Consider the following 27,570-nt stretch of genomic DNA (forward strand, 5'->3'; position numbering starts at 1 on the left):
TCAGCCATTGCAAATTTCCATTTTACTGGATTATCTCTTTGTAATGAACAGGAAGTTTGAATTTTGCATATTATTGGGAAATGATCGCTGTTGTGAGAATCGTTAAGAGTTACCCAATCGATACTTGGATAGAGCACTGGAGAGCAAATGGAAAGGTCTATTGCGGAGGTTAATCCGGTAGGAAAATGAACATAGGTAGGAGAGCCAGTATTCAACAATGTTAAATTCTGTCTGCCTATCAACATTTCAATAAGCTTTCCATGCTTGTCTAAGCAGAAGGAACTCCATAATGGGTGGTGAGCATTAAAGTCACCTAGACAGAAGGGAGGTGGTAGTTGCAACACAAGATCTTCGATTTCCTGAATAGAATATGGATGATTAGGTGGAAGATAAATTGAGACCAATGTAACAGTGATTCCAATTACTATGCGTGTGGCAACAGCTTTTAAGGAGGTTTGCAATGGAATGCATCTGGAGGGAACTCGAGTCCAACAGGATAGCTACTCCTCCATGGGTATTATTAGGGTCGGATCTATCCTGTCTGAAGATAGTGTAATTTTTGACTGTAGGGGAAACTTGGGGCATCAAGTTGGTTTCTTGCAGGCACAAGGCAATGAGATGAAGCAGTGAATTAGTTCATTGATATTGTCAATGTTGCTGCGAAAACCTCTACAATTCCATTGAATGACGTGTTCCATTATTTGGTTTTGTTTGTGGAAGATGTATCTGACTGCTTTTTATAAGCTGATTGTTTGTGATGGTCTGGTTTTTATTTTTCTTTTCGGGGAAAAGTGGGAGGTCCTGATTCATTGCTATCATCCATATCACCTTCTGCATGTATTTCAAGCAGTTCTTCTTGACCGATAGTATCACCTGTATCTATGCTTGTTAGGCATGATTGTTTCACCTGAACAGGATACAATCTTTGCAAATTTTCTGCTACCTGACAATGCAGAGGTCTCAGGGATGGAATTGTGAGTGGCATATTATTGCTATGGTCTACCGAATTTGTTTTAGATGGATGCTGGCCGAGAGTACTGATCAAGCCCAGTCTGATCTTGATATTTTTGGAAGATGGATACTTCTGTCTGACATGCTACTGATTCGTGTCTGTGAATAGTAGAAGCATAAGTGCGTTTGGGTATATTTAAATTGACCTGTTTTTCTGCTTCTTGGTAAGAGACTTTATTTTCAATTTTATATTTTTGTATTTTTTTTCCTATCTTCCATAGTTCACAATCTTTGGAGTTTGGCTGGATGCTTGCCACTACAATTAGGACACGGTGGTGTTGGAGCCTTGCATTCTGCTTGCGTGTGATTTTTGCACCCACAGTTTGGACATACAATGTCTCCACGGCATGCTGTCTGAAAATGGCCAAACCTTTGACATTTATAACAGCTAAGCGGATTTGGGATATAGGGCCTAACGCAGCAGTTCAAGTAACCTGCTTTGGCAGAACCTGGTAGATTTGGAGTACTGAAAGTTAAGATTATGTTTCACATAAGAATTAAGTTTCCATCTTTTCGGATCATGATTCATTTTGCATCACACACACTTTGATCTTTTAGCTTCTGAACTATTTCTTTCTCAGAAACGTTTAATAGTTCACTCCCTTGGAAGAATTCAATGTGTTGTGTGGGGGTGACCTGAACTGGTATTCCACTTAAAGTTAGTTGTAATAGTAACTCAGAATGTTTTTTTTTTTTTTTTGTTAGTTGTTGGCGCATCAGTTTCTGTGGCCATAATGCACCTCCCAAGGTTTTTGCGGTACTCTGATCCAAGCCCGAGGTGGGATTCGAACCTGCAACCTTTGGGTTGCCAGGCAGGCACTTTACCCACTCGGCTAGCCCGGTCGGCAACTCAGAATGTCTTGAGTGAGATGTCTCTATCAGTAAATCTCCTAAGTGGAGACGTCTGACCATTTTTGATGAACCTGCAACATTTTCTAGGCATCTCTGGATGATGAAAGGGAAGAGCTTGCTCACAGGTTGGGATGACAAAGAATGTACTATGAGGAAAGCTGGAGATTCCTGCTTCCTTGTGTCCTTTTTAAGTCTCTTTGAAAGACAGAAGTCATGGTCGGTGTCATTGTCAAGTGGAGAGCTCTTAGGCTCTAAATGTGGAAATACATCAGTTTCTATTTCTGCTCCTTTTAGCCCTGAGGGATGAATTTTCCCCCAGATTACCAGCCCCACCACATGGAGGCAGGAGCTGTACCACCAGTGACCAAGCGGTTATTGAAGTTAAGAGTGGTTAGTATTTGGTACTACAAGCATGGCCTCCCAAATGAAATGCTTCTTCTTCATGTGTGCCCAAACTCTTTTTTTCAAAAGTTAATTTGAAAACAAAAATTAATTTATTTGTCATAGAATTAGTTTGTAAAAATTAGTTCACAAAATATATATATATATATTTTTTTTATGACCTATGCTGCATATAAACTTAGTTTCTTGCATATTTTTTTCCACTACTAAGACTAATTAATTCATTACATAAAGGAATGTGATGTATAAGTATTTTTATTATACAATCTTAAGTTAGTGTTAAAAACCCATGCTAAGTGTTTCAAACAACACATTAACAATTAAGTTCCTTAAAAAATCAAGCAAGGATGGAAAATGAATCTCTGCTCATTTTTTAAAAGGTTTTGTTTAAATTAGTAACAGTTTAGGTTAGGTTATGTTAGATTTCCTTAGAACTTACCTAAGCTGTCCAATTGGCCAGTTCACCTTTCAGTATTCCATGGTCCTTTTATTTGTTCAAAATTTGTTATATTACAAGCTTCAGGCATTTTACAGATGGCAATCAGCTGTGCTATGGAATTTTTTTATGCGGAGTTTTGGAAAATATGTCTAAACATATTTTCCAAATTAATATTTTATAAATTAAAGTAATCAACAAAATCAACTTTAATCACATTATCTCATGCCTTACATTTTAACTTTTCTTACTTTTGTTTCTGCAGATGTTTTGATGATTTTCTTGTTATTTAATTTATGCACCCATTGATTTCCTATAGATAAAATGGAAGGTCTGGGTTACCATCCTTGTCATTGTACTTCTAAGACAGTTCTTAATTGTAATTTTGAAAATGAGCATTCCATTGTTGCCAAGATTATTAGAAGAGTAAGCAATAACAAAAGATCCAGAATATTTGAAATAAGAGAATGGTTGTAAATAATTAACAATTAGGATACATCGTTTATTGTAAAAATCTTGGCTATTTATGGTTTCAAACTAATCCTGAATGATGCAAGTTGAGCTCCAAAGAGGATGTTAGGTCAGATTTATATTCGCTCATGAGATGGCCTTTTTAATTACTCTAATGCAGTGCAACATGTCCACAATCTCATTCAAACTCTAAAAATGTCACTTGATTGCTATAATGGCTCGGTTAAAGGTAAACAGTGGATTGGAGGTAACCCTTCAGTTATGAAAACATTTTTCACACTCATAAACCTCTGGTCTTCACACACAGCTCACCATCCATATATTTTACTTCAAGCAAACAAGAATCCCGAAATTTTGTTTATATTCTACCATAACAGTGTCATCTTTTTGCACTTGCATTAGAGCAATTAAAACTGTTTCTTAATTACTCTTTCTAATGCAGTATGCAGCAACTGGAAAGCTTTTGGCAGATCAACATCTGCTGATTGTGGGAGTTTGGACGTAACATCCAATGAGTACAAAATTTTTTGACAATTTTTCAAAAAGAAAAACATTTTCAAAATTGAATTTCTTTCTTAATGTCATTGCACGTAAAACTTTCTTTATTTCTACTAAGCAGAATTATCAGTGATGTCTTCAACACAAGAGTAAATTTATATTTCAGATGTAGTGATTTGTGTCTTTTTGACCAGTGAATTGTAGATGATTTTTTTAATATCACTTTATAAGATTCAGAGAAACCTAAGCAGTTTCCTATCTTTTACTACTATTAGAAAAAAACTGATAAAGTCATTCAACTAAACTGAACACTTTTTTTTATCTTCAATGACGTAAAAAAGAAAGCATCATTAACTACAACGTTCAGATTCTGAGGGGCAAAGTGAACATACTTTAATTAAATTGGCCTACACTCCACTATGTTCACACACCATGAGATAGCATTTTAAGCTCTCTCTCTCTCTCTCTCTCTCTCTCTCTCTCTCTCTCTCTCTCTCGGACATTTCTGTCCCTCCCTAAAATTGTTTCCCAAGTACAGGGTAATAGTGAGAAAAAGTCATGAGTCAGGATTTTGCTTTAAACTTGATTTAATTTTGTAAGTGCCTGTAATTCTGCCCAGACACAATAGAAAGGGATTACACGATGATAGCTTTAGATAAAAATTTTTTAATGTAATTTCTGTTTTCACTAAAAAAGACATTACAATTTTAATTTTAGGTGTATCGGGTTGGCTAGAAAAAGAATTTTCCATAATCAGAGTTGTATCATTCAATTGTAATGAATCATACAGTAATTGCAAATGACAAGCATCTGACAGATTTATTGAATCCTTGTCCACACAATCATCTTTTTTTTATCTTTCTTACAAATTGCACCACAATCCCATTGCAGCTTATGTGATTTGCACATACCTTTGTAAGTGTTTTCCTGAAATGAACACTTGTACTGATAATCACTTACAGAAGCATGGAAAATAGCTTTTGAATCAGTCGTTCACATATTTTGTATAAGCTGTTACCTCTGCACAGCATACTTACATAGAGAATTGAGAAATAACCTTTTACTGTCAATAATATTACAAAAAAAAAAACCCAAAATAATGCACGTATTGTCTAGAAATTCTCTATCAGCAGAATTGGAGGAGAAGGAAAAGAAATGGGATCATAGAGTGGATTAACACTGAGCTAGGATGGGGGGGGTATCATGAGATGAAACCAGGAACAATGAAGGGCTGCCAACACTATCAGAAGGCATTGAAAGACTGACCATTGCCAGAAAAGAAGAAAAAGCCTTGAGAGACCTCACTGAACAGAATAAAGCAACTGAGAATCTGGACATAACCCTCAAGAAGGAAAAGACTACCTACATGATCATCCTAGCAGTGCCCAACACCAGCAACCTTCAGAAAACCTACAAGGAAAAGATCAGGAGGCACACACACCTTAGACAGGAAACTAGTCAAAGAGATGGAACAAGTAACACTCATCCCAATCACTGTGTCAACCGCAAGCACAGTGCCAAAGAGCCTACAAAAGAACCTAGCAGCAATAGGCCTCCCAGAGAACACCTCCAAGGACCACCAGTAGGATAATCAGAGTTCCCCGACCCAATAATAATAGCTGAACATAACAACCAACCCATGAACCCAGTACCAATATCTCTCATGGGATTGAAAAAACCTATAAGGAGAAGTAAAATATAATTAAAATATGCTGATAGAAAAGTAATTTATCTAGATTATTTAAAAATATTTTCCCCATTTTGTTTCCCTTCCCTTACCCCAATAAATTAGGGGCAAAATTAAATCACCATAACAAGACATACTAGTTTAGCCATTCCATTTGCATGCAGAGGGTCATAATCTTCACAAACTTCTAGTCTATAAATTATGTACATGATTATACTTTTTCTTCCAACTAAATCACACCACACAGATTCTACACTAGCATACGTAACATCTGAATCTGCAAAAGCATCTGTTGTGCTCAATTGGCTTTTCATACACCCCACTAATTTCAACTACTCGATCATAACTTTGAAAAATTTTTTATTTAGTTCAAGGTTACAGTCTTAAATTATCTTCCAGAAGTTTCAAAACCCTTCTGCCAAATGATCACTTGATACAGTAAACCATATATTTAAAAAATAGATCTTTACTTATTTCGTCACAAATATCATACTTCATATTATTGAATAGCATTTGAATTATACTTAGAATCATTTCGTACTTAAATATTTTGCTATATCTTTACCCATTTTTGGGGAAGGAAAGGGGGTACCCTTCCCTCCCCCAAAAATGTTTGCAGAATGGGGTCAGACTTAATGATATTGAAGGGAACAAAATCATATCTTTACCAAGAAAGGCTTAAGTCCTGCAAATTGCAGCATCTGGAAACTAAGCACCTGCAAGATCTGTTTGGGATGTTTAAAGTATTAAATGAATTGAGTAAGCTAAATGCTGATGGCATCCTTCCTATTGCTGATGGTAACAAAAGTTTGGGAATCATGGTATATATATTTTTAGTATTAATAGTAGCAAATAATGCAAGAAAGGAAGCTTATACATCATAAGCAAAAAAAATCCCATTTCAGGTCTCCATCTCCTCCAACAATCTATCCCTTCCTTGAATTTATTCAAGCTATCCACTTCGACAACATCATATGGAAGTTTGTTCCAGCAATCAACCACCCATTGGCTAAAGGTAAACTTCCATTCATCTATTCTGCAACCATCCTTTCTCAATTTGAATTTATGCCCCCTTTATGTGCTTAGTCTGAGCAACAGGAAGAATGCCATCATCACTGAACTTCCCAATTCCATTCAAAACCTTAAACACCTCAAACAGACCTCTTGAGGGTGTCTAGTCTCCGATGCTTCAATCTGCAGGATTGAATCCTATCTACCTAAGAGAACCCCTTTGTTCCACTCACCAGTCTCTGTACCTGCTCCAGAACTTCTGCATCCATCCTAAAATCAGATCTACAGAATAAACACTTCCTTATCCCTACCAACAAAATTCCTGTAGATCACTGACAAAACCTGAAGCTCTGTCCTGGCAGCCTGTCTGCACTGTTTTCTCAACGGTGCAGCCTGTCTGCACTGTTGAGAAAACTTTATATCTGACTGCTCAAGTACACCCAGGCCTTTTTCATTCTCTGCTACCCTTGTGCAGTACCACACAGTTGGTACGTTTTTCTCTGGGGTTACTGCTACTCGTATGCAGTACTTTGCATTTGTCAATGTTAAACTTCAGTTACCACTTCTCAGCCCATCTGCCCAACTTTTCTAGATCCTGTTGGAGTAACATACTGTCATTACTATCATTAACAACCCTGCTAACCTTTGTATCATCTGCAAACTTGAACATTAAGCCTGATATAACTTCATCAATATCATTAATAAATATACAAAACAACAATGGGCCCAATATCGAATCCTGGGGTGACATTACTAATAACACTAGTCCACGAAGAGCAGTATCCATTTATTACTACTCACTGTCTTCTCCCACTCAATCATCCCTTTATCCATTGTAGCAACTTGCCCTTAATGTCATACCGCTCCAATCTGTACAGTGCAACAGTATCAAACCTTCCATGTGCAACAGTATCAAAGCTTCCAGGTGCAACAGTATCAAAGCTTTCTTGAAATCCAAGTATCTTTCTATACATTAAAATAATTGTCCTCCTAGTGATATTTATTCAGCCAATGAGAGAAGAGGGATGCAGGTAACGTGTTAATACATAACAAATACTAAAATATGTAGCAGAAGTTTGTTTTACTGTTTAAGCATGGTCATGCTAGATAAACCTTGTGCATATACTTTATTTATCTAGCATTACCATGCGGTACCATTCTTGATTTCCATATGTAACATATTTATGTATTCATAGCTGGGGAAAAGACACAAACAGTGTCAAAAGCTTTTGTAAGTATTTTATTTTATTTTATTTTAATTTTTATTTTATCAAAAGGAGAGAGTGAAGCGAGAAGAGGGTGAAGCCCCCTAGTATGATATTAAATATAATATTTGCATCCAGTTTCTTTGTGACCACATCATAGTATCAAATCAAATAGGTCAGACAAGACTTCTCCTTTACAATTCCATGCTGTGTCTGAATCATTACTGCAGTCTTGTCTAGATGATCCTGCAATGCTTCTTTAACCAGTGACTCCACTATTTTTCCCAGAACGAAAGTTAAACTAACAGGTCTGTAATTACTCGTGTCACCTTTTGATCCTCCTTTATGAACTGGGGATACATTTGCACATCTCCAGTCTGTGGGGACCTTCTCTGAGTCCAAGGATACTCTCATAATTATGTCTAAAGGTCTGCTTACTTCCTTCGCTGCCTCCTTTAATATAACTGGATAGATCCCATCCACCTCAGGTGCCTTTCTTATGTTTAACTTCAACAATTTCTTCTCCACTTTCCTCTCCATTATTACAAAATCATTTAGCACCCTGTTAGATTTTAATAAGCTTCTGTCCTCCACTTCCCTACAGAATTCTACATGATACAAAATACTCAATTAGTAGATACAAAATACTCATTCAGTTTGTCAGCTATCAGAGCAGAATCATGAACAGTCAAACCATCGATATCAAGTGGACCAATCTGATTTATCCCCTTCCTTCTAGAGTAGATATAAATAAAGAAGTCTTTGCTGTTTTTTTTTGCATTCTTTACCAAGGATTTCTCGTTATCTGCCTTCACTTGCCTAACCACCTTTGTGCCTTGATTACAGACTAGCTTATATCTACCATAGGCTTCTGTGTCACCTGATAATTTATATGCATCCCATGCATTTTTCTTTTCTGCAACAAGTCTCATTAGTTTATCTGATATCCATTTAGGCGTAAACCTCGAACAGTATTTCTTAGTTGATATAAAAAACCTGTAACTTCCAAAATTAATTCCTTGAATGCTTCTTATTTAGAATTTGCTATTGGTAATGTCATGAGTTGGTTATGATGAGTTGATTAATGAAACATGAGGGGAAACTGATGGCATTTTTGGATACAAAAATAGAAGAAAGGTGGAAAGCATTTCTTATATGTTAAATAGGATGCCTCATTCATTGGAAATTTAGAATGTATTCTAAATGTTTTTCTTCCCTGTAAATTTGATAATACTTTAATAAAACCTATTTCTTTTCTGTCCAGGATCTGTTAGCTGTTCTGAATAACAACTTTGGGAAATATGCAGAGCACATTTTACCTGTTTAATTACTTTTTGCAGGACTGCCCCATAAAATTGTTGATAATTTATTATCACTATTCTTATGAAGTACTGGTAATAGGAGTTCATATGAATCATCAAATATAATCTCTTGAATGTAAGATGTATGCAAAAACACTGAATTCAGAAGTATTTGGGTGGCACATCCTGATTCTGTGTCAAAAGGTATGCGAAATATTTTTAAAGTTATTAGACAGTTTTTTTTTTTTTTTTTTTTTGGCCTGTTATTCCCCTTTGACACTGCTATGGAGAACAATTACCAGATTGTTTTCTGTATATTAGGCAGGTTACCTAACTTATTCTTAGAACTCACCTTGCTAGAGCTTCAGCAGGAGCACTTGGCTGAATATCACTTTGTTCACTGGGTGTTACTTCTGTTTAGGGAGTAGATGCAGAGCCTGCTTCATTGCTGCAACTTGGTGAACAGAGAGAATGTTAAACACACTTGTTTCAGCAATCATTTCAGATTTCCTTGGGCAGCAGGTAGTCACTTCCTGCACACATGCAATATTTTCAGGACCATTTTCTACCCAACAACACAGTTTTCTAAATGCCTATCACAGAACCAGAATATTCAAATGTGTAGCTCAAAATTGTTGATTATTTTCTGAATAATTTTTTTCTGAAAATTTCAATTCAAACTCATGCTGTACTGTAACAATACTGTCAATGTGATAAAAACATTTTCACCCAAAAAACATGCTGCTGCTCGGTAATGCATTCCATCTCGCTTGCAAAATGCTACTGCTACGATACATCACTAACCAATAAAAACAAACTAACACATCCTATGTGTTTAACAATACCAAACCCACTAATAAATTCCAGCCCAACATCATAAAATATAGCAATTTAAATGGATACATCTTTCTTTGAAGATCCTGAAAATGCTAAAAATTCCTTTAAAACACTCCAATCACCATGATGTAACCAATTCAACTGCAAAATTTTATGATGTGAAACACAAGCCAGCTTACAATTCTTATTATTTCTTCAACAGCTGGAGAGGAAGAAAAGTCAGCTATTCCAAAATTAATGTTGAATGGAACTAAAGTAGCAAATTCTTAACTTTAGAAATCAGATAAAAACAGTCAAATTCCACAGCTGATCTGAAAATAATAATTTCAGACAGCCTGCAGTTTTCAGCAACATTTATTTTATTATTTGGTTCTAGTAATAGCAGTAATGGAGGCATGTGATGCAAGAAAGCAAGTGTATGAGCTTATGTATCATCAGCCAAAAAAAAAAAAAAAAAAAAAATTACACACATCCATTCCCTCTAAAGGTTTGCCCAGTTCCTCCTTGAATTTATTTAGGCTATCAACTTTCACAACAGATGGAAGTTTGTTCCAGTAATTCACCACCCATTGGCTAAAGGCAAATTTCTGCACATCTATTCTACAACTGTCTTTCCTCAATTTGAATTTATGCCCCCTCTGGTTCGTAATCTGAGCAAGCAGATGAATCCCATCAGAATTCAACGTGCTCAACCCATTCAAGGCCTTATACACCTCAATCAGATCACCGTGCAAGTGCCTAGTCTCTAGCCACTGCAATTTGCAGAACTTAAGCCTCTCTTGGTAAGAGGACCCCTTCATTCCCCCTCAATAATTTTGTTGCCCTTTGCTGTACACTCTCAAGCAACTTTATATCCTTCCTAAAATGAAGCCTCCAGACCAGTACGGAGTACTCAAGGCATGGCCTGACCACTGCCTTATACAAAGGGATAATCACCTCCTTTTCCAGGCACCTCCGTAGCCAGGTGGGCAGGAGCAGCAGTGCATAGCACACGCTTCTTGATTAGACCGGGGTTCGAGCCCGTGACTACCAAATACTGAAGATGCAGAAAGGTCAGGGAATGACCACCGCATATTCCCGGAGCAATATGGCCTTAGTTGCTAATGCTCCTAAAAACCAAATAACATAACCTCCTTTTCCCTACTAGTAAAATTACTGTATATCATTGACAATACTCCATTACCTGCTCTGGCAACCTGTCTGCATTGCTCAGGAAACTTCATATCTGACTGCACAATTACTCCCAGATCTTTTTAATTTTCTACCACCCTAAGTGTAGTACCACACAGTTGGTACATTTCTCTGGGGTGGGTTACTTCTACACATATGCAGTACTTTGCATTTGTCAATGTTAAACTTCAGTTACCACTTCTCAGCCCATCTGCCCAAATTTTCTAGATCCTGCTGCTACCAGCAGCATACGCCTTTACTGTCATTAACAACCCTGCCAACCTTTGTATCATGTGAAAACATTGACATTAAGCCTGATATACCTTCATCAATATCATTAATAAATATATAAAACAACAGTGGGCCCAACACCGAACCCTGGGGGACCCCCTCTAATAACATTAGTCCATGAAGAGCAGCGTCCATTGATTACCACTCCCTTTCTTCTCCCACTTAACTATTCTTTTATCCATTGTAGAAACTTACCCTTAATACCATACTGCTCTAATTTGTACAGTAGTCTTTCATGTGCAACAGCATCAAACTCTTTCCTGAAATTCAAGTATATGATATCAAAATTATTTTTTGCATACAGTTCCTTTGTGACCACATCATAGTATCCAATCAAACTGGTCAGACAAGACTTCCCCTTAACAAACCCATGCTGTGCCTGAATTATTACTGTATGCAGTCGTGTCTAGATGGTCCTGCAATGCATCTTTAACTAGTGACTCCATTATTTTCCGTGGAACAGAAGTTAAACTAACTGGTCTGTAATTACTTGTGTCACCCTTAGATCCCCCTTTGTGAATTAGGGATACATTTGCACATCTCCAGTCTGTGGGACTTCCCCTGAGTCCAAGGATGCTCTCATCGTTATGGCTAAAGGTTTGCTTCCTTCCTTTGCCACCTGCTTTAATATAACTGGATAGATCCCATCCACTCCAGATGGATGAGATCTATCCACCAGGTACAAATGGTAAAAACACACTATAAAACAAAATCAATCTTGAATTTATCGTTGATGAAAGATATTAATCATTTTTTTCTAATGATATCAAGTAATATACTTGGTCAAAATAGATGATAATTCAAAACATGTTTATAACTAAATGTGGAGAACACTTACTTTTTAACAGTAATTTTACCATCCTTATCGGTCACTAGGTGAAGTCTGGTGTATGCCTTTTGTAAAAAGGTAATAGCTGGTGCATTCAGAGCAAGCAGGTTGTAAGACATTTTCAGCAAAGCCTCTGTCCATTCCTAGACAGATAAAAGTAAGCTGCATTACACGAATTGTTTAGAATGCAGTACTAGTAATTTTTATAGGAAGGCAATTTTTGAAGATTCCTGAATGCATTACATATCACATATTCTATCCATACTGCAAATACATTTAGTATCAATACTAATTCAATTACAAATCCTATGATAACTAGAGTTACCATCTTTTCAATATCCCTGACCAAAAGATTGAAGAGGTGAAAGAAGTTGTGAAATTTTTTCACATAAAGTACATTTTTAGGTTACTCTAACTAAAAAATAAATTTATCATTAAGTGAAGGAGACTGTTTACCAGTCTAATACCCCTTGGTTTTTAAATGCTATCAAAATTGTTTGAAAATTACCTTTGTTTGCTATTCATGGTGTTACTTTAAAATGAATACAGTATTAAAATACATGTTTTAAAAAAATTTATAAATCAATGAATTTTGGAGCTCTTCTAATAAATCAAATATTTTATTAGCATGTAACTTTTCTAACAAACCAAACATTTTGAGCATGCCCATAGCAGATGACAAAATAGCCAGGAAGAACCATTCCATCCTGAACTCTCAGGGTATCATACATGTAATTTAACAAAACAAACCAGAAAAAGAGAAGTCTCATGAAATAAAAATCATTGTATGACAGACATGCCTTTGGTAGCTTCTTATAGCAAACTCAAGGTAAATTAAGTACAGTAAAACCCCGCTATTCGCGGTATCTGTATTCGCAGTTTCGTGTATTCGCAGTCGCTGATTTAATATAAAATGAAACCTAAAAAAATGTGAATTTTAAAGCGCCGTGAACATTTTCCGACATAAAAAAAACATGGGCGTGGCTAAAATTATCTTCACCGGTCAAAACAGTGCTCGGTGGGTGGGGGGAAAGGGGTCACAAAATTGCAAGCGTGGATGTTTCTCGCTAATCCTTGTTCAATATGTGTTATGCTCTTGTCATGGAAGATTTCGTGCTATTTTATATGCTAATAAATTTATCAATTTATAAATTTATATGCTACAAAAGTGATAAATCTACCGTTTTGCAGTGTAAAACAGATCGGAAAATCGGAAGAAAAAATCCAACGTAGTATCCATGAAAACGCGCTAATTGCTTCAAAAATTTGCTCTGTAACTCATGAAGTTAAATTAGAAAAAATGAAAAAAGCTTTAAATCTGTGGATAGAAGACCGAACTCAAAATAAAATTCAGTTAAGTTCATTTATCATTCGTGAAAAGGCAAACCTCCTTTATCAACAGTTTAGCGAAACTGGTGATAGCACTGGTGGGATAAGTCTTTTAGCTAGCAAAGGCACTGGTTTGAAAGATTTGTTTGAAATTTTATTTTTTCTTATTTTCATTTCGATGCCATATGCTTGACATTTCACTATGTACTGTCTATGTACATAGTCATATTATGAAGGTACATATAATACATACATAGACAAAATTTTAGACTAGTTTTTTCTTATATATTTCATACTTTGGAACGGAACCCCTTTATTACTATGGGAGCCATAACTCAGTATTCACGGCATTTCTCAGGAACGTAACCCCCGCGAATAGCGGGGGTTTACTGTACATTACATTTTGAGAGTTCAGATCGACAGGTTGCTGGCTTTTAGGAACATGCTTCAAATGTTTGATTTGTTAGAAGAGCTCCAATCACTGATTCATAAGTCATTTTAAAATATGTGATTAACTATTAATAAAATACTTAATTTATTACATGTTCCATATTAGGAAAACAATTAACACAAGGACTGCTTTTGTGAATGTGTGAACTGTTTACCAGTATAGATTTCTAATTTTTTAGTTTAGTGCTTATCAGTGCTATAGTTGAAAATACAGTAATGTGTTACCTGATACAACTATTTAACAGTTTCTGAAGTTAAAAAAATTCTAAAAGAAGCATATAATAATATACAATAATAATAATATTCATCTCAAAATGGAATGGATATTTTATTTTGTCTCTATCATTCCAGCAAGCCCATGGAGCCATAGAAAGTAAACATATGTCTCTGTCATCCCAACCATGAATACTTATGTATAAAAAAAACAGTTAAGAAAGTTACATTTTCCACTACATGTATAAACTGGAGAAATATATTCATATGTAACTTTTCACATGCATGTTCAGGAAATGCACAGAAAATTTGAAAAAAAAAAAAAAAAAAAAAAACCTACAGAAACATGAAACTTTTACACCCTCTTTCAGAAACAGCTAACAGATTTCAGTGATGGAGAGCCACTGGAAAGATGAGCAGGGACTAATCACATGTAGAGGAGGTTCTTTTATATCTCCAAAAGTGTCATCTCAAGGTTACAAAACAAATTCCAGAAAAGGAACATGTAACCCAAGAAATACAAAAGCTTCATGCCCAACATTTGGCCTAAACAACCAAAAGCAAAAGGAAAATGTCTCCATACAAACTTGCACTAGAATGTGCATCATAAACAAAGGAATCTCAATGCAAAGAAAGCTGTCATTTCCATTTCTCTTACCAAATCTTCCAAGAGAGCCTGTTTGTTGTGGGGAATGAGGAGTATAATAACTGAGGCATTGAGCAATGGATTCAAGTTCAGTTCTATAATGTGTCAAGATTCAACCTGAACAGTGCTTGTTGTTGTTGTTGTTGTTTTATGGCTCAAGAGTTGCTTCGGCTATATTGCGCCTGTTCAAGTTTTGTTATTTTCAGTTATGTTGTTACTGACGTTGGCATATCAGATACGGTTGATAAGATTTATCAACCGTATGCAAATTAATTTATTAATTTGCATGCGATTTGAAAGCTGATTGGTGAGCAACTTAGTAACGTGGACATTCTATGATGACATGCCTCACTGTTAGTATGGTCAAACAAAGTGGGCATTCTGGAGGATCATCTTTTATTAGGAGGTAGGAGTGTGTTAAATGTGTGTGGCTGATGTGAAGCCAGGCGAGAATCAACTCTTTGTGTCGGTTTGACCAAAAGCTTGATTTCCAAGATTTCGGCTGCTATTTTATTTAGTATAATTTGTTGTTAGTTTGAAATTTCCAGGCCTGTTTCCATATATTTTCGGAGACCTTTCGAATGATGTCTTTAAAGTCATTGTGTGGAATTTTATGTAGGTGAAAATTTTAATTTGACGGATGCTTTGAAGCTTGATCCGCACATTTATAACCCAGTATTCTAGAATGTACAGGAATCCAAGTGAATATGACTCTGTTTTTTTGTCCTAAGATGTGATAAGCAGAAAAGAATTTTCATATATATGGATGAGATGGATGATCTGTCTGTAAAGCATATACTGCACTTAATGAATCTGTAAAAATTATACTTTTTATAAGGGAAGTTTTGGCAATGTGATCTAGTGCAAGTACTGCGCTCTAGAGGAAGAGACTGAGAAGAGACACACATGAAGACTGTTTGGCAAGATGACTACAGCACCAACATGTGTATCTGTCTTGGAGCCCTCAGTATACACATGGGAATAGCTTTAAATAAGAGGAATGTAGCTGTTTTATATGTTGATTTAGGATATTGTTCTGTTTCCATTTTGTGAGGTCCATGTCACAGTTGACTGAACTGATTTCCCATGGCAGAAGGGATGTGGAGGTATTTTGGTAAATTTTATCCATGCTTAAGTTCCATTGTGAAAGTAATTGTGAAAATTCTTTGAGTTGGATACCCACAGGTTTGCCTGTTAGGTTTATTCGCATATAAGATTTCCCATTTTTTATTATAGAGATACTGCCGTGTTTGATGTCTGAGAAGCTTTGAATTTTCACTGCATACTTCAGAAGAAGAACTTCTCTATGAAGACTGAGTGGGAGTTCGTGGATCTCTGAGTATATCATTCCAGTACACAGAGGAAGGACGAAATGCTTTGGAAACAACATGTAATGCACTGTGATGAATTGGATCTAACCAATTCAACACACTTTTCCTAACTGAGGAGTAGACGGGAATACCGTAATCTAATCTGGATTCTATCATTGCACAATAGATATGCAAAAGTGAATAACGATCAGCCCCATGTCATGGCAGATATTGCTCAGAGAATGTTTAATTTGTTTAAGCATAGTGTGCGTAGACATTTTATGTGTTCTAGGAAATTTAATTTGTGATCCATGATTAGTCCTAGAAGTCTGATACTATGTTTGGATACGTTTTAAGTATGGATACGTTTTAAGAGTAACAGTAAGTTGCAGAATGGTAATCCCTTTGACTCTTAATTCATGCTTAGCAGCAGCAGCACTAATTGCCTCAATTGCCTGAAGGGCAGTGGTGCGAACAATGTGTTTCCAGTTAAGCCTCTCCTAATCCATTCATTACATGGAAATTTCTTTGTTCTGTGGAAACTATTTTAAATGTTCAATATGAAACGAAATATAAACATTGAGGATGAAGTATATGCTCAGAGTGATTTTCAAGTCAACTCGCAAAAGTGCTCTTTGAGTAACGATAATGTAGGTAACTAGACATTTTGACGCCGGTAGGCTCGTTGATAGAAATGTTGAAAAGACGCAGATGATATTATTATTTAGACCATTTGTGCACAGGAGCCTATTTGACAGAACCAGGCGCAGGACCCTGTTTGACAGAACCAGCTCAACATGCTTGTGGCCAGTGCTGGAAGGATGTGGCACAGCCTAGGGCACACAACATGGTTATGGACATTTGTGAGGAGTTCATGGAGGTTATGTAGATTTCCTGCAATGAGGAACTGAGACCAAGGGATATAAATAAAGTTAGCATATATTATAGATCTCAAGATGGTTAAAGAGTGACCAGTAACATAGTTCAAACCACCTTAATACCCAATACTTGATACCTACAAACTTTTTTGATGTTAGTTAGGCAGATGGAGGTTAAGGCATACATGAGAATCAGAACAAAACATGTTTTGTTCTGATTCAGAATTTGTGGTTCTTTCCTCTGGTTATTTTCTGTCTTATCACTCACACTATTAACAGAATCGTTGCTTAAATTTTGGCAAAGTGCTGTTTGAAATTCAGGTTCTCATCCCACATAAGCCCAAGATCAATATGATTTGAGACCTTCTGAACCCTAATACTGCTGATGATGATATCTATGTTGTTATTTTTCTTCAAATAGGTAAATACTATTTGAGCTGACTTTGGTCAGGTTTATGGATATGCCAATTTTAAGATAAAGCTCAAGTTCTTCTATTAGGGCAGTGGCATGGGCATTGATGGTGTCAGATTTTTCAGTGTTTAGACAATACGAAGAGTATGATATCATCTGCATAAGTACTCAATCAGGAAGTGAAGATAGGAGCCCAAAACAGCATGAGATTGTTACAGACATTCTCTCAGATATGCCAGACAACTGTACTTGCTACCTGGGAGTCTAAAACGCTGATGGAACTGATATTTGGGTGACACTCAAGTCAAGTGGACCCAATTTCGGCAATGTCCGGACGGTACGTGACAGCCAAATCCTCTGCTTGCACCTTCACAATGGTGGGACTGTTAATAATCCTGGGTATAACCTCTTGCCCAAGTACATGGTGGGTGACCACCCACGTGTGAACCAACGTAAGCAGGGGTCGAGGTGTGGCGCCCACACCACAAGGAGGAATGCCGCCCCTCTATGTTACCAGGGGTACTAGGTGGTAGATGACTCTCATCAACCGGTGAAATACCACCACTTTGCTTATTGGAGGCTTGAAGTGGTGGAACCCATCTGTAGTCTCTACAGCTAAGTTCCGGTTAACCCTTCCCTATCTCTTCCATCATGCAGTATGATTGATGACTTTTGAGGTTATGATGAACGTCGTGGCGAGATCCAATATTCCTTACATTTCGAGTGTACAGCTTTAAAACGGTGTTTGCAGACCGGCCACTAGTTACTACACCGGATCGAACCTATTGGTAACTCTCTAGCAGGCTTCCGGATCAGCTAGTGTATAATCTTGCTACCTCTACTCTGCCAGATGGTGACTGGAGGGAGTCCGAGTAGTGTGTATGTGGGGAGCATTGTCGAGGACACGTTATGTCAAGGATCTGGGTATATTCTTACCACATGTACACCATATCCAAAAATTTCATTACTTCATACAGCATGTCCCACCCACTTTTTCTTACTATTGAATACACCATGAATTGCCAACTAATAGAGCAAGCTTATCTGCAAAAAGATCTAAACCTCAAAAAACACTTCCTAATTCATTTCACAAATATATGTGGTCTCAATTCTAATCTCAAAGATGTCCATTTCCACTTGCAGTCTGCCAAACCCCATGTACTTTTTCTGACAGAATCTCAGTTATCGGTTGATTCAACTGCTGCTCATCTCAGATGCCCAAAATATTCGCTGTATGATTCCTTTCGCCTCAAAGGTGGTACTTGTGCATATGTCCGTTCTGATATTCCCTGTCAGAGACTTGGCAATTTGGAATCTCCTCTCTTTGATCTTCTCTGGCTTAAAATCTCTCTACCTCATTGTGTCAAATCCATCTGTTGTCTCTACCGTTCTCCCAACTCCACTAATCACTTGGAGCTCTTTGCAACTTGACTTTCTCCAGTCCAACTTTCCTAACAGTGAAGTAATTTTCCTTGGTGATTTTAATGTTCACAACTACAGCTGGCTTCCGTTTTCTAGTCACACCGACCTAGCAGGTCGAGATACTGAGGCTTTTGCAATTACTAATGACCTAGCACAGACTGTTCATGTACCTACAAGAATACAGCCAATACGCTTGATCTTTTTCTCACAAACAACCCTTCTAAGTACACGGTCGAAGTGAGAGGTCCTTTAGGCACTTCAGATCACAACTTGGTGATTGTCTCTTCTCCAATGGAACCTTTATCTCATGGCTATTCCCAACCTCGTGTTGTTTGGCATTACAAGAATGCAAAATGGGATGACATGCCAGACTTCTTTTCTTCTTTTCCTTGGTCGGATTACTGTTTCAAAACTTCTGATGTCAATGTTTGCTCAGATTGTGTCAGTGAAATTATTCTTGCAGGAAAGGAATCCTTTATCCCACACACCACTTTAAAATCTCGTCCTTTATCTAAACCTTGGTTTTCCAATAAATGTGCTAAGGCTGTTCAAGAGAAGAATGTTACATATCGTAATTGGCTTGTTTCTAATTCTTCAGTTTCATTTTCTGCCTACACCAAAGCTCGCAACAATTGTAAAGCAGTTATTAATCAGTCCAAACTAGAGTTTGAACAGGCTAAGAGTAGAAAACTTGCTTCTTGCCCTAATGGTAGCCGAGCATTCTGGTCTCTTGCCAAAACTACTGGCCACAACTTTTGCCCATCTCTGCTCCCACCTCTGTCCAAACCAGATGGTTCTGTTGTCACTTCAGCCAAGGATAAAGCTGACCTGCTAGCATCCCATTTTTCTTCCAGCTCATGTATTAATGATCTTGGTAAAACACCTCCCACCATTCCCAGCATGCTCCATTCAATGCCTCCTGTGGTCTTCCGTCAAAAGGATATCAGAAGGAGTTTGATGAATCTTGATGCTAACAAAGCTCCAGGTCCTGATGGTATTTAGCATTAGCATTAGTAGAGGCATTTGATGCAAGAAAGCAAGCTGATGCAGCATCAGCCAAAAAAAATAAATAAATAAAGTAAAATAAATAAATAAAAAATAATCACTTCCACTTCATCCCTCTGTTCGTTCGAAATATATGTCCAGCTGAGCCTTAAACTTATTTAGGCTATCAACTTCCACGACAAGGGATGGAAGTCTGTTCCACCTACCAACCATCCGCTGGCTAAAGGCAAATTTCCGCCCATCTATCGTACATCTGTCTTTCCTCAATTTGAATTTATGCCCTCTCAGATGATTATTCTGAGCAAGAGGAAAAATCCCATCAGCATTGAGCATGCTCAAACCATTCAAGGCTTTGTACACCTCTATCAGATCACCTCGCTGGTGCCTAGTCTCCAGACACTGTAATTCGCAAAACTTAAGCCTTTCTTCGTAAGAGCACCCCTTTGTTCCATTCACTAATCTTGTTGCCCTTCTCTGTACTCTTTCCATCAGCTCTACATCCTTCTTGAAATGAGGCCTCCAGGCCTGTATACAGTACTCTAGGTGTGGCCTGACCATTGCCTTATACAAGGGAATAATCACCTCCTTATCACTGCTAGAAAAATTCCTATATATCATTGACAATACACCACGAGCTACTCTTGCAGCCCATCTGCACTACTCAGAGAACTTCATATCTGCCTGCACAACCACCCCCAGGTCCCTTTCATTCTCTACCACTGTCAGTGTAGTACCACAGAGTTGATACGTTGCTCTGGGGTTGCTGTTTCCCATATGTAGTACTTTACTTTTGTCAATGTTAAACTTCATTTGCCACCTCTCAGCCCATCTGCTCAACCTTTCCAGATCCTGTTGCAGCAGCATAGTGTCAGCAGTGTCCTTGACAACCCTGCCAACCTTCGTATCGTCTGCAAACTTGGACATTAAGCTTGACATCCCATCATCAATATCATTTATAAATACAGAAAACAATAAAGGACCCAATACTGAACCCTGAGGGACTCCACTAATAACATTAGTCCACGATGAGCAGTGTCCATTGATTACCACTCTCTGTCTTCTCCCCCTCAACCACCCCTTTATCCATAGCAGCAATTTGCCTCCAATGCCACACTGCTCCAATTTGTGCAGCAGTCTTCCATGTGCAACAGTATCAAAAGCCTCTCTAAGATCCAAGTATATAATATCAAAGTTATTCCTTGCATCCAGTTCTTTTGTGACTGCATCATAGTATCCAATCAAATTGGTCAAGCAAGACTTCCCCTTAACAAAACCATGCTGTGTCCGAGCTATAACTGAAGTCTTGTCTAGATGATCCTGCTGTGCTTCTTTAACCAGTGGCTCCATTAATTTTCCCGGAACAGAAGTTAAACTCACAGGTCTATAAGTACTTGTGTCAGCCTTTCATCCTCCCTTGTGAATTGGGGTCACATTTGCACATCTCCAGTACATGGGTACCTAACCTGAGTCCAAGGAAGCTCTCATAATTATGGCTAAGGGTTTGCTTACTTCCTTTGCTGCCTCCTTTAATATAACTGGATAGATCCCATCCACCCCAGGTGCCTTTCTCATGTTTATCTTCAACAATTTCTCCTCCGCTTTACTCTCAGTTATTACAAGATTCTCTAGCTTACTGCTAGAGTTGAATACACCTCTGGCATTCCCCTTGCTGAATAACTCCTCGTGTGTGAAAGTCAATGCAAAATATTCATTTAGTTTGTTAGCTACCTGAGGAGGGTCATCAACAGTTGACCCATCGATATCAAGTGGACCAATCTGATTCATCCCCTTCCTTCTAGAGTTTACATAAGTAAAGAACTCTTTGCTGTTTTTCTTTGCATCCCTTGCCAAGGATCTCTAGTAATCTGCCTTCGCCTGCTAACCTCCTTTGTAACTTGGTTACAGATCAACTTGTATCAATCATAGGCTTCTGTGTCGCGTGTTAATTTGTATGTATCCCATGCATTTTTCTTCTCTGCCATATGTCTCATTAGTTCATCTGACATCCACTTAGGCCTAAACCTTGAACAATATTTCTTAGTTGGTATGTAAAGCCTAGTAGCTTCCAAGATAAGTTCTTTGAATGCTTCCCATTTTGAATTTGCTGTTGGTAACATCATCAGTTGATCCCACTATATAGAATTTAAATACTCTCTCAGTCCATCGTAGTCGCCTTTACGAAAGCAATACCCCTTTCCTTTACCCCTAATGGTAGTTACCTCTTTGAGTAACTCCCACTTCAGAACACTATGATCACTGCCACCTAGTGGTTCATTTATCTGCAGATTCTTAATGCATGAAGAATCACTACTGATAATCAAATCAAGAGTATTACTCCCTCTAGTTGCCTCCCGAACATGCTGAGGTAGAAAACAATCATCCAATAAATCCAGAAAACCCTTGCTAGTGTGTGAGTGACCAGCCCCCAAATTCCAGTCAATATCTGGGAAATTAAAATCCCCCATTTTAAGACTCTCTGATTTACTGGCCCACTCTATTTCTCTGTACAGTTTCTTATTATTCTCATCAGAGTCATTAGGCCAATAGCACACTCCTACTCTCAATTTTGATCTCCCAATGCTTATGTCACGCCAAACTGACTCGACACTGCACTGTCCAGCGATATCGACTGGCTTCACTTCCTTGAATTTTATGTGTTTCTTAACTAATAGCATAACCCCTCCTCCCTTCCTATCCTGTCTATCCTTTCTGTAGACATTGTACTCCCCAAATTCCAGTTCTGCATTCCTTATATCTGTGTGACACCACGTCTCTGAAATCCCAACAATATCTGCCTTTGATGTTTTGAGCAATACCTGAAATTCATCAAATTTATTTACTAAACTCCTAGCATTGGTGTACACGCAAGTATACATGCACCTGCTCTTCCTCTTAGCCACCCTAAGAGGGTGGCTAAGAGGAAGAGAGCACAACCCATGTGTTCACTTGTACCCCCATGATTCCAAGCAGTCTCTGAAATATCCTGCATCTTATTTTCCAGGCTGCTGCTCATTCCAATAGAAGCAGTGCAAGAATCACTTTCACCTCTGCCAGTGGCTACTGTTAATCTATTAATCCTTGTATCCCCCCAATCTAGCAGTTTTCCGACCCACCTTGCACTGCCTCGATAGCATCAGCAAACATTCTTGCACCCTTTCTATTTAAGTGTATCCCTGTAGAAGCAGTCTCTCCTGTTAACAAGTACAGACCAGGCTGAAAAAAATTCTACCCCTTGAGCCCTGCACAATCTTTCCAGGGCCGAATTGATCGACAGGGCTTTCATCATATACTCCCTCCTATCGTGTCTGGGCAGAATTGCAGACACTTTCAAATTCAACCCTAATTCACGGCTTTTTTTCATCAGTGACCTGTACTTGTTAAGTAATTCCGCCAGTCTCCACTTGTTCTCAAAACCTGTGCTCCTGAACTTACTCCTATTCTTTGCCGCCCTTTTTCACTTTCTTATTCCAAAAGTGTTTTTCTGTCTGCTTGGAAATTTGCTCATATCCAGCCAGTTCCTAAAAAGGGTGACAAATCCCTCCCATCCAATTATCGTCCCATTGCAATTACTTCTACTCTTTCTAGTGTAATGGAGAAATAAATTAACTGCCAACTCTTAAACTACCTAGAAACCTTCCGTCTGATCAACGATTGCCAGTATGGATTCCATCAGTGTCGATCCGCTGGTGATATTCTGTCTTATGTTACCCATTTATGGACTAATTCAATGGAAAGGTTCGGTGAAACACAAGTAGTTGCTCTTGACATCTCAAAGGCTTTTGATCATGTTTGGCATAAAGGTCTTCTAAACAATGGGTCTTCTAAAATAGGCCTTGAATGGGTTGAACACGCTGAATTCTGATGGGATCCTTAAACTTGTTCAGATTACGAACCTAAGGAGGCATAAATTAAAATTAAGAAAAGACAGATGTAGAATAGATGTGCAGAAATTTGCCTTTAGCCAGCGGGTGGTTAATTGCTGGAACAAACTTCCATCTGTCGTTGTGGAAGTTGATAGGTTGAATAAATTTAAGGAGGAACTGGACAGGCATTTGGAGGGAATGGTGTGATTTTTTTTTTTTTTTTTTTTGGCTGATGCTGCATAAGCTCATACACTTGCTTTCTTGCATCACATGCCACTGCTACTACTACTACTACTACTACTACAAGCTTCCATCTTATGGTTTGCCATCTGTTTTTAGTAATTGGTTAATCAGTTTTCTCTCTGATCGCTCACTGAGGGTGATGGTAGATGGCTCTCTGTCTTCCAACTTCTCCACTAATGCCGGTGTCCCCCAAGGTTCAGTTCTTTCCCCCACTCTTTTCCTCTTGTATATTAATGACCTTCTTCCATTGACTGGAAATCCTATCCATAGTTTGGCCGATGATAGCACATTGCATTCCACTTTCCATTTTGAGAAACCTTTCCTGCTCAATCAGCTTCAACTTCTCGAAAATCTGCTACCAATTCCTTAAATGCCGATCTTCAGGTAATTCTCCAGTGGGGCAAAGACAACTTAGTTGATTTTAACCCTTCTAAAACTCAGCCTTGTCTTATATCTCACAAAAAGGATTCTTCTGCTCCTATGCTTATCTTTAGTGACACTCCGATTTCTAGGCAAAATGATATATCTCTTTTGGGGATTACCCTGACTTCTAATCTCTCTTGACACAAGCACATTACAAATATTGCTTCCTCTGCATCGAAAAAACTTGGTTTTCTCTTTCACTCTCGGCGTTACTTTTCTTCCAAACAGCTCCTCACTCTGTATAAATCGTAAACCTGCCCTGCCATGGAATATTGCTCCCACTTCTGGGGTGGTGCTCCCAAAACCCCTCTCAGGCTTCTTGATTCTATTCAGAAGAGGGCAGTTAGGTTAATTAATGATTCATCTCTAACAGAGTCTCTGCACTTGCTTTCTCATAGACGTACTGCATGCCTCTTCTACAGATACTTCCATGGGCACTGTTCTTCTGAATTGGCTTCTATAATTCCCGCTCTCTCTTTCAAAACAGTCCAAACACGTGCCGCCACCAGCCAACATCCATTTACTGTCCAACTTCAAACCCACAGAACCAATTTTTCATCTTCCTTATTTATTCATTCAACTGCCGTTTTCTGGAACAACCTTCCTTCATATGTATTTCCTGAAAATTACAATCTACAGAAGCTCAAGTCCAATGTCAACAAATATCTTCTTTCGTCTTCTCAACCTCCAACCCAAGCACGGTACTAAGTACTATAGGTTCTAATACCTCTCGTGTTTGGGGTTCACATAAAAAAAAAAAAAAAATAGGGCAGACAGGATGCCATTTTGAGGGACTCCTCTGTAAATGAAGCAATTTAAATGGAAGCTCTTGTATTCAACCCTCAGAGGAAATGAAATCAGAGGATTTCTACTAGGCTTTCCTGTATTCTAAAATATCTTTCAAGTACTGTCATCAAGGCACTGACTGAGACATTGACAAAGGCAGTTTTACCTGAAAAAAGATCACCTCAATTCGTCCTTTGGTGATCAGCATTTACAATCTGGATACAAAACCGGGTGTCCAACAAATTTTCACAGTCAATCTCTTTGGAATCACAGTGTGTAAATATCAGCATATCAGTATTTTTTGAATAGATTTAATAAATTAAACCTCATTGAGAATTTCAATATAATGTCTTCATTGGGCGTCCGTGTTCAGGCGCACAGATGCATAAGTACATGTGCTTTGAGTGACCGGGGTTCAAGACCATGTCTGCTGAATACGGTGTTGTTTCTCGTATTCTGTGTATCTTGTAAACTCCTCTGACCGTTTGGTCGTCCCGGAGTATAAACAGAAAATTTATTTATTTATTTTATATTTCGATGGTTCGACTGCTGATGATCCTACTCAGGTAGCAAACAAACTGAATGAGTATTTTGCATCTACATTCACACATGAGGAGTTATTAAGGTTTGAAAATGGCAGAAGGTTATCAAATTGTAGCAGGGTGCTTAATGATTTTGTAATAACTGAGAGCAAGGTGGAGGAGAAATTGCTGAAGTTTAACATAAGAAAGGCACCTGGGGTGGATGGGATCTATCCAGTTATATTAAAGAAGGCAGCAAAGCAAACCCTTAGCCATAATTATGAGAGCATCTTTGAACTCAGGGGAGGTCCCCACAGACTGAAGATGTGCAAATCCCCAATTCACAAAGGGGGGGGGGGGTCGAAGGGTGACATGAGTAATTACAGACCAGTTAGTTTAACTTCTGTCCAGGGCGAAATAATGGAGTTACTGGTTAAAGATGCATTGCAGGATCATCCAGACAAGACTGCAGCAATAATTCAGACACAGCATGGGTTTGTTAAGGGAAAGTCTTGTCTGACAAATTTGATAGGATATTATGATGTGGTTACAAAAGAACTGGATGCAAAAAACAATTTTGATATCATATATTTGGATTTCAGGAAAGCTTCTGACACTGTTGCGCATGGAAGACTATTGTACAAATTGGAGCAGAATGGTATTAAGGGTAAGTTGCTACAATGGATAAAAGGATGTTGAGTGGGAGAAGACAGAGGGTGGTAATCAATGGGTGCTGTTCTTCCTGGACTAATGTTATTAGTGGAGTCCCACAGGGTTCAGTGTTGACTCCACTGTTCTTTTGTATATTTATCAATGATATTGATGAAGTTATATCAGACTTAGTGTTGAAGTTTGCAGATGATACAAAGGTTGGCAGGGTTGTAATGACAGTAATGGCAGTGTGCTACTGCAACAGGATCTAGATAATTTGGGCAGATGGGCCAAGAAGTGGCAACTGAAGTTTAACCTTGACAAATGCAAAGTACTGCATATGGGTAGAAGTAACCCCAGAGAAACGTACCAACTGTGTGGTACTACACTTAGGGTGGTAGAAAATGAAAAAGTCCTGGGAGTAATTGTGCAGTCAGATATGAAGTTTTCTGAGCAATGCAGACAGCCTGCCAGGGCATGTCATTGGGTTTTGTCAATGATATATAGAAATTTTGCTAGCAGGGAAAAGGAGGTGATTGTCCCTCTGTATAAGGCAATGGTCAGGCCACGCCTTGAGTACTGCATACAGGTCTGGAGGCCTCATTTTAGGTTTTTTTGATTTGATTTTTTTTTGATTTGGTAGTTGTTGGCGCATCGGCTTCTGTGGCCATATTGCACCTCCCAAGGTTTTTGCAATACTTTGATCCAAGCCCGAGGCGGGAATCGAACCCGCGACCTTTGGGTTGCCGGGTAGGTACTTTACCCACTCGGCTAGCCCGGTCGGCTCCTCATTTTAGGAAGGATGTAGATTTGCTTGAGCGTGTACAGAGAAGGGCAACAAGATTGGTGAGGGGAATGAAGGGATCCTCTTACCAAGAGCGGCTTAAGTTCTGCAAATTGCAGTGCTGGAGACTAGGCACCTGCGCGGTGATCTGATTGAGGTGTATAAGGCCTTTAATGGGTTGAGTACTCTGAATTCTGATGGAATCCTTCCACTTGTTCAGATTATGAATCTAAGGGGACATAAATTTAAATTAAGAAAAGCAGATGTGCAGAAATTTGCCTTTAGCCAGTAGGTGGTTAATTGCTGGAACAAACTTCCATCTGTCGTTGTGGAAGTTGATAGGTTAAATAAATTTAAGGAGGAACTGGACAGGCATTTGGAGGGAATGGTGTGATGTTTTTTTTTTTTTTTTTGGCTGATGCTGCATAAGCTCATACACTTGCTTTCTTGCATCACATTCCACTACTACTACTACTATTTCAGGGAGAACTCCATGTTCTCCCTGAAATAAGAACACCTTGTTCTTATTTGTCTTACATCCACCTTGATGGATGTATTCCTTCCCATACATTTTTGTGACTGCTTGAATGGTGGTGTTTAGATTTAATCTCAAAACAAAGATTTGGTTCCAAG

At 38.2% G+C, this 27,570-nt stretch overlaps 1 protein-coding gene across 3 annotated transcripts in view; it reads right to left on the reverse strand.

Annotated features, from left to right (window-relative positions):
• The window catches only part of LOC150088410 (1-phosphatidylinositol 4,5-bisphosphate phosphodiesterase classes I and II-like), a 1,046,313-nt gene that overhangs the window by 693,378 nt on the left and 325,365 nt on the right, over positions 1-27,570 (reverse strand). For all 3 annotated transcript variants that reach the window (XM_090369498.1, XM_090369497.1, XM_090369499.1), the window contains exon 5: positions 12,011-12,144. In XM_090369498.1, the coding sequence (XP_090225624.1) occupies positions 12,011-12,144 (134 nt within the window). The remainder of the gene's footprint in view (positions 1-12,010; positions 12,145-27,570) is intronic.

The sequence above is a fragment of the Mastigoproctus giganteus genome, chromosome 3, assembly GCF_048544385.1.
Source record: "Mastigoproctus giganteus isolate SK-2022 chromosome 3, ASM4854438v1, whole genome shotgun sequence".
NCBI lineage: Eukaryota > Metazoa > Arthropoda > Arachnida > Uropygi > Thelyphonidae > Mastigoproctus > Mastigoproctus giganteus.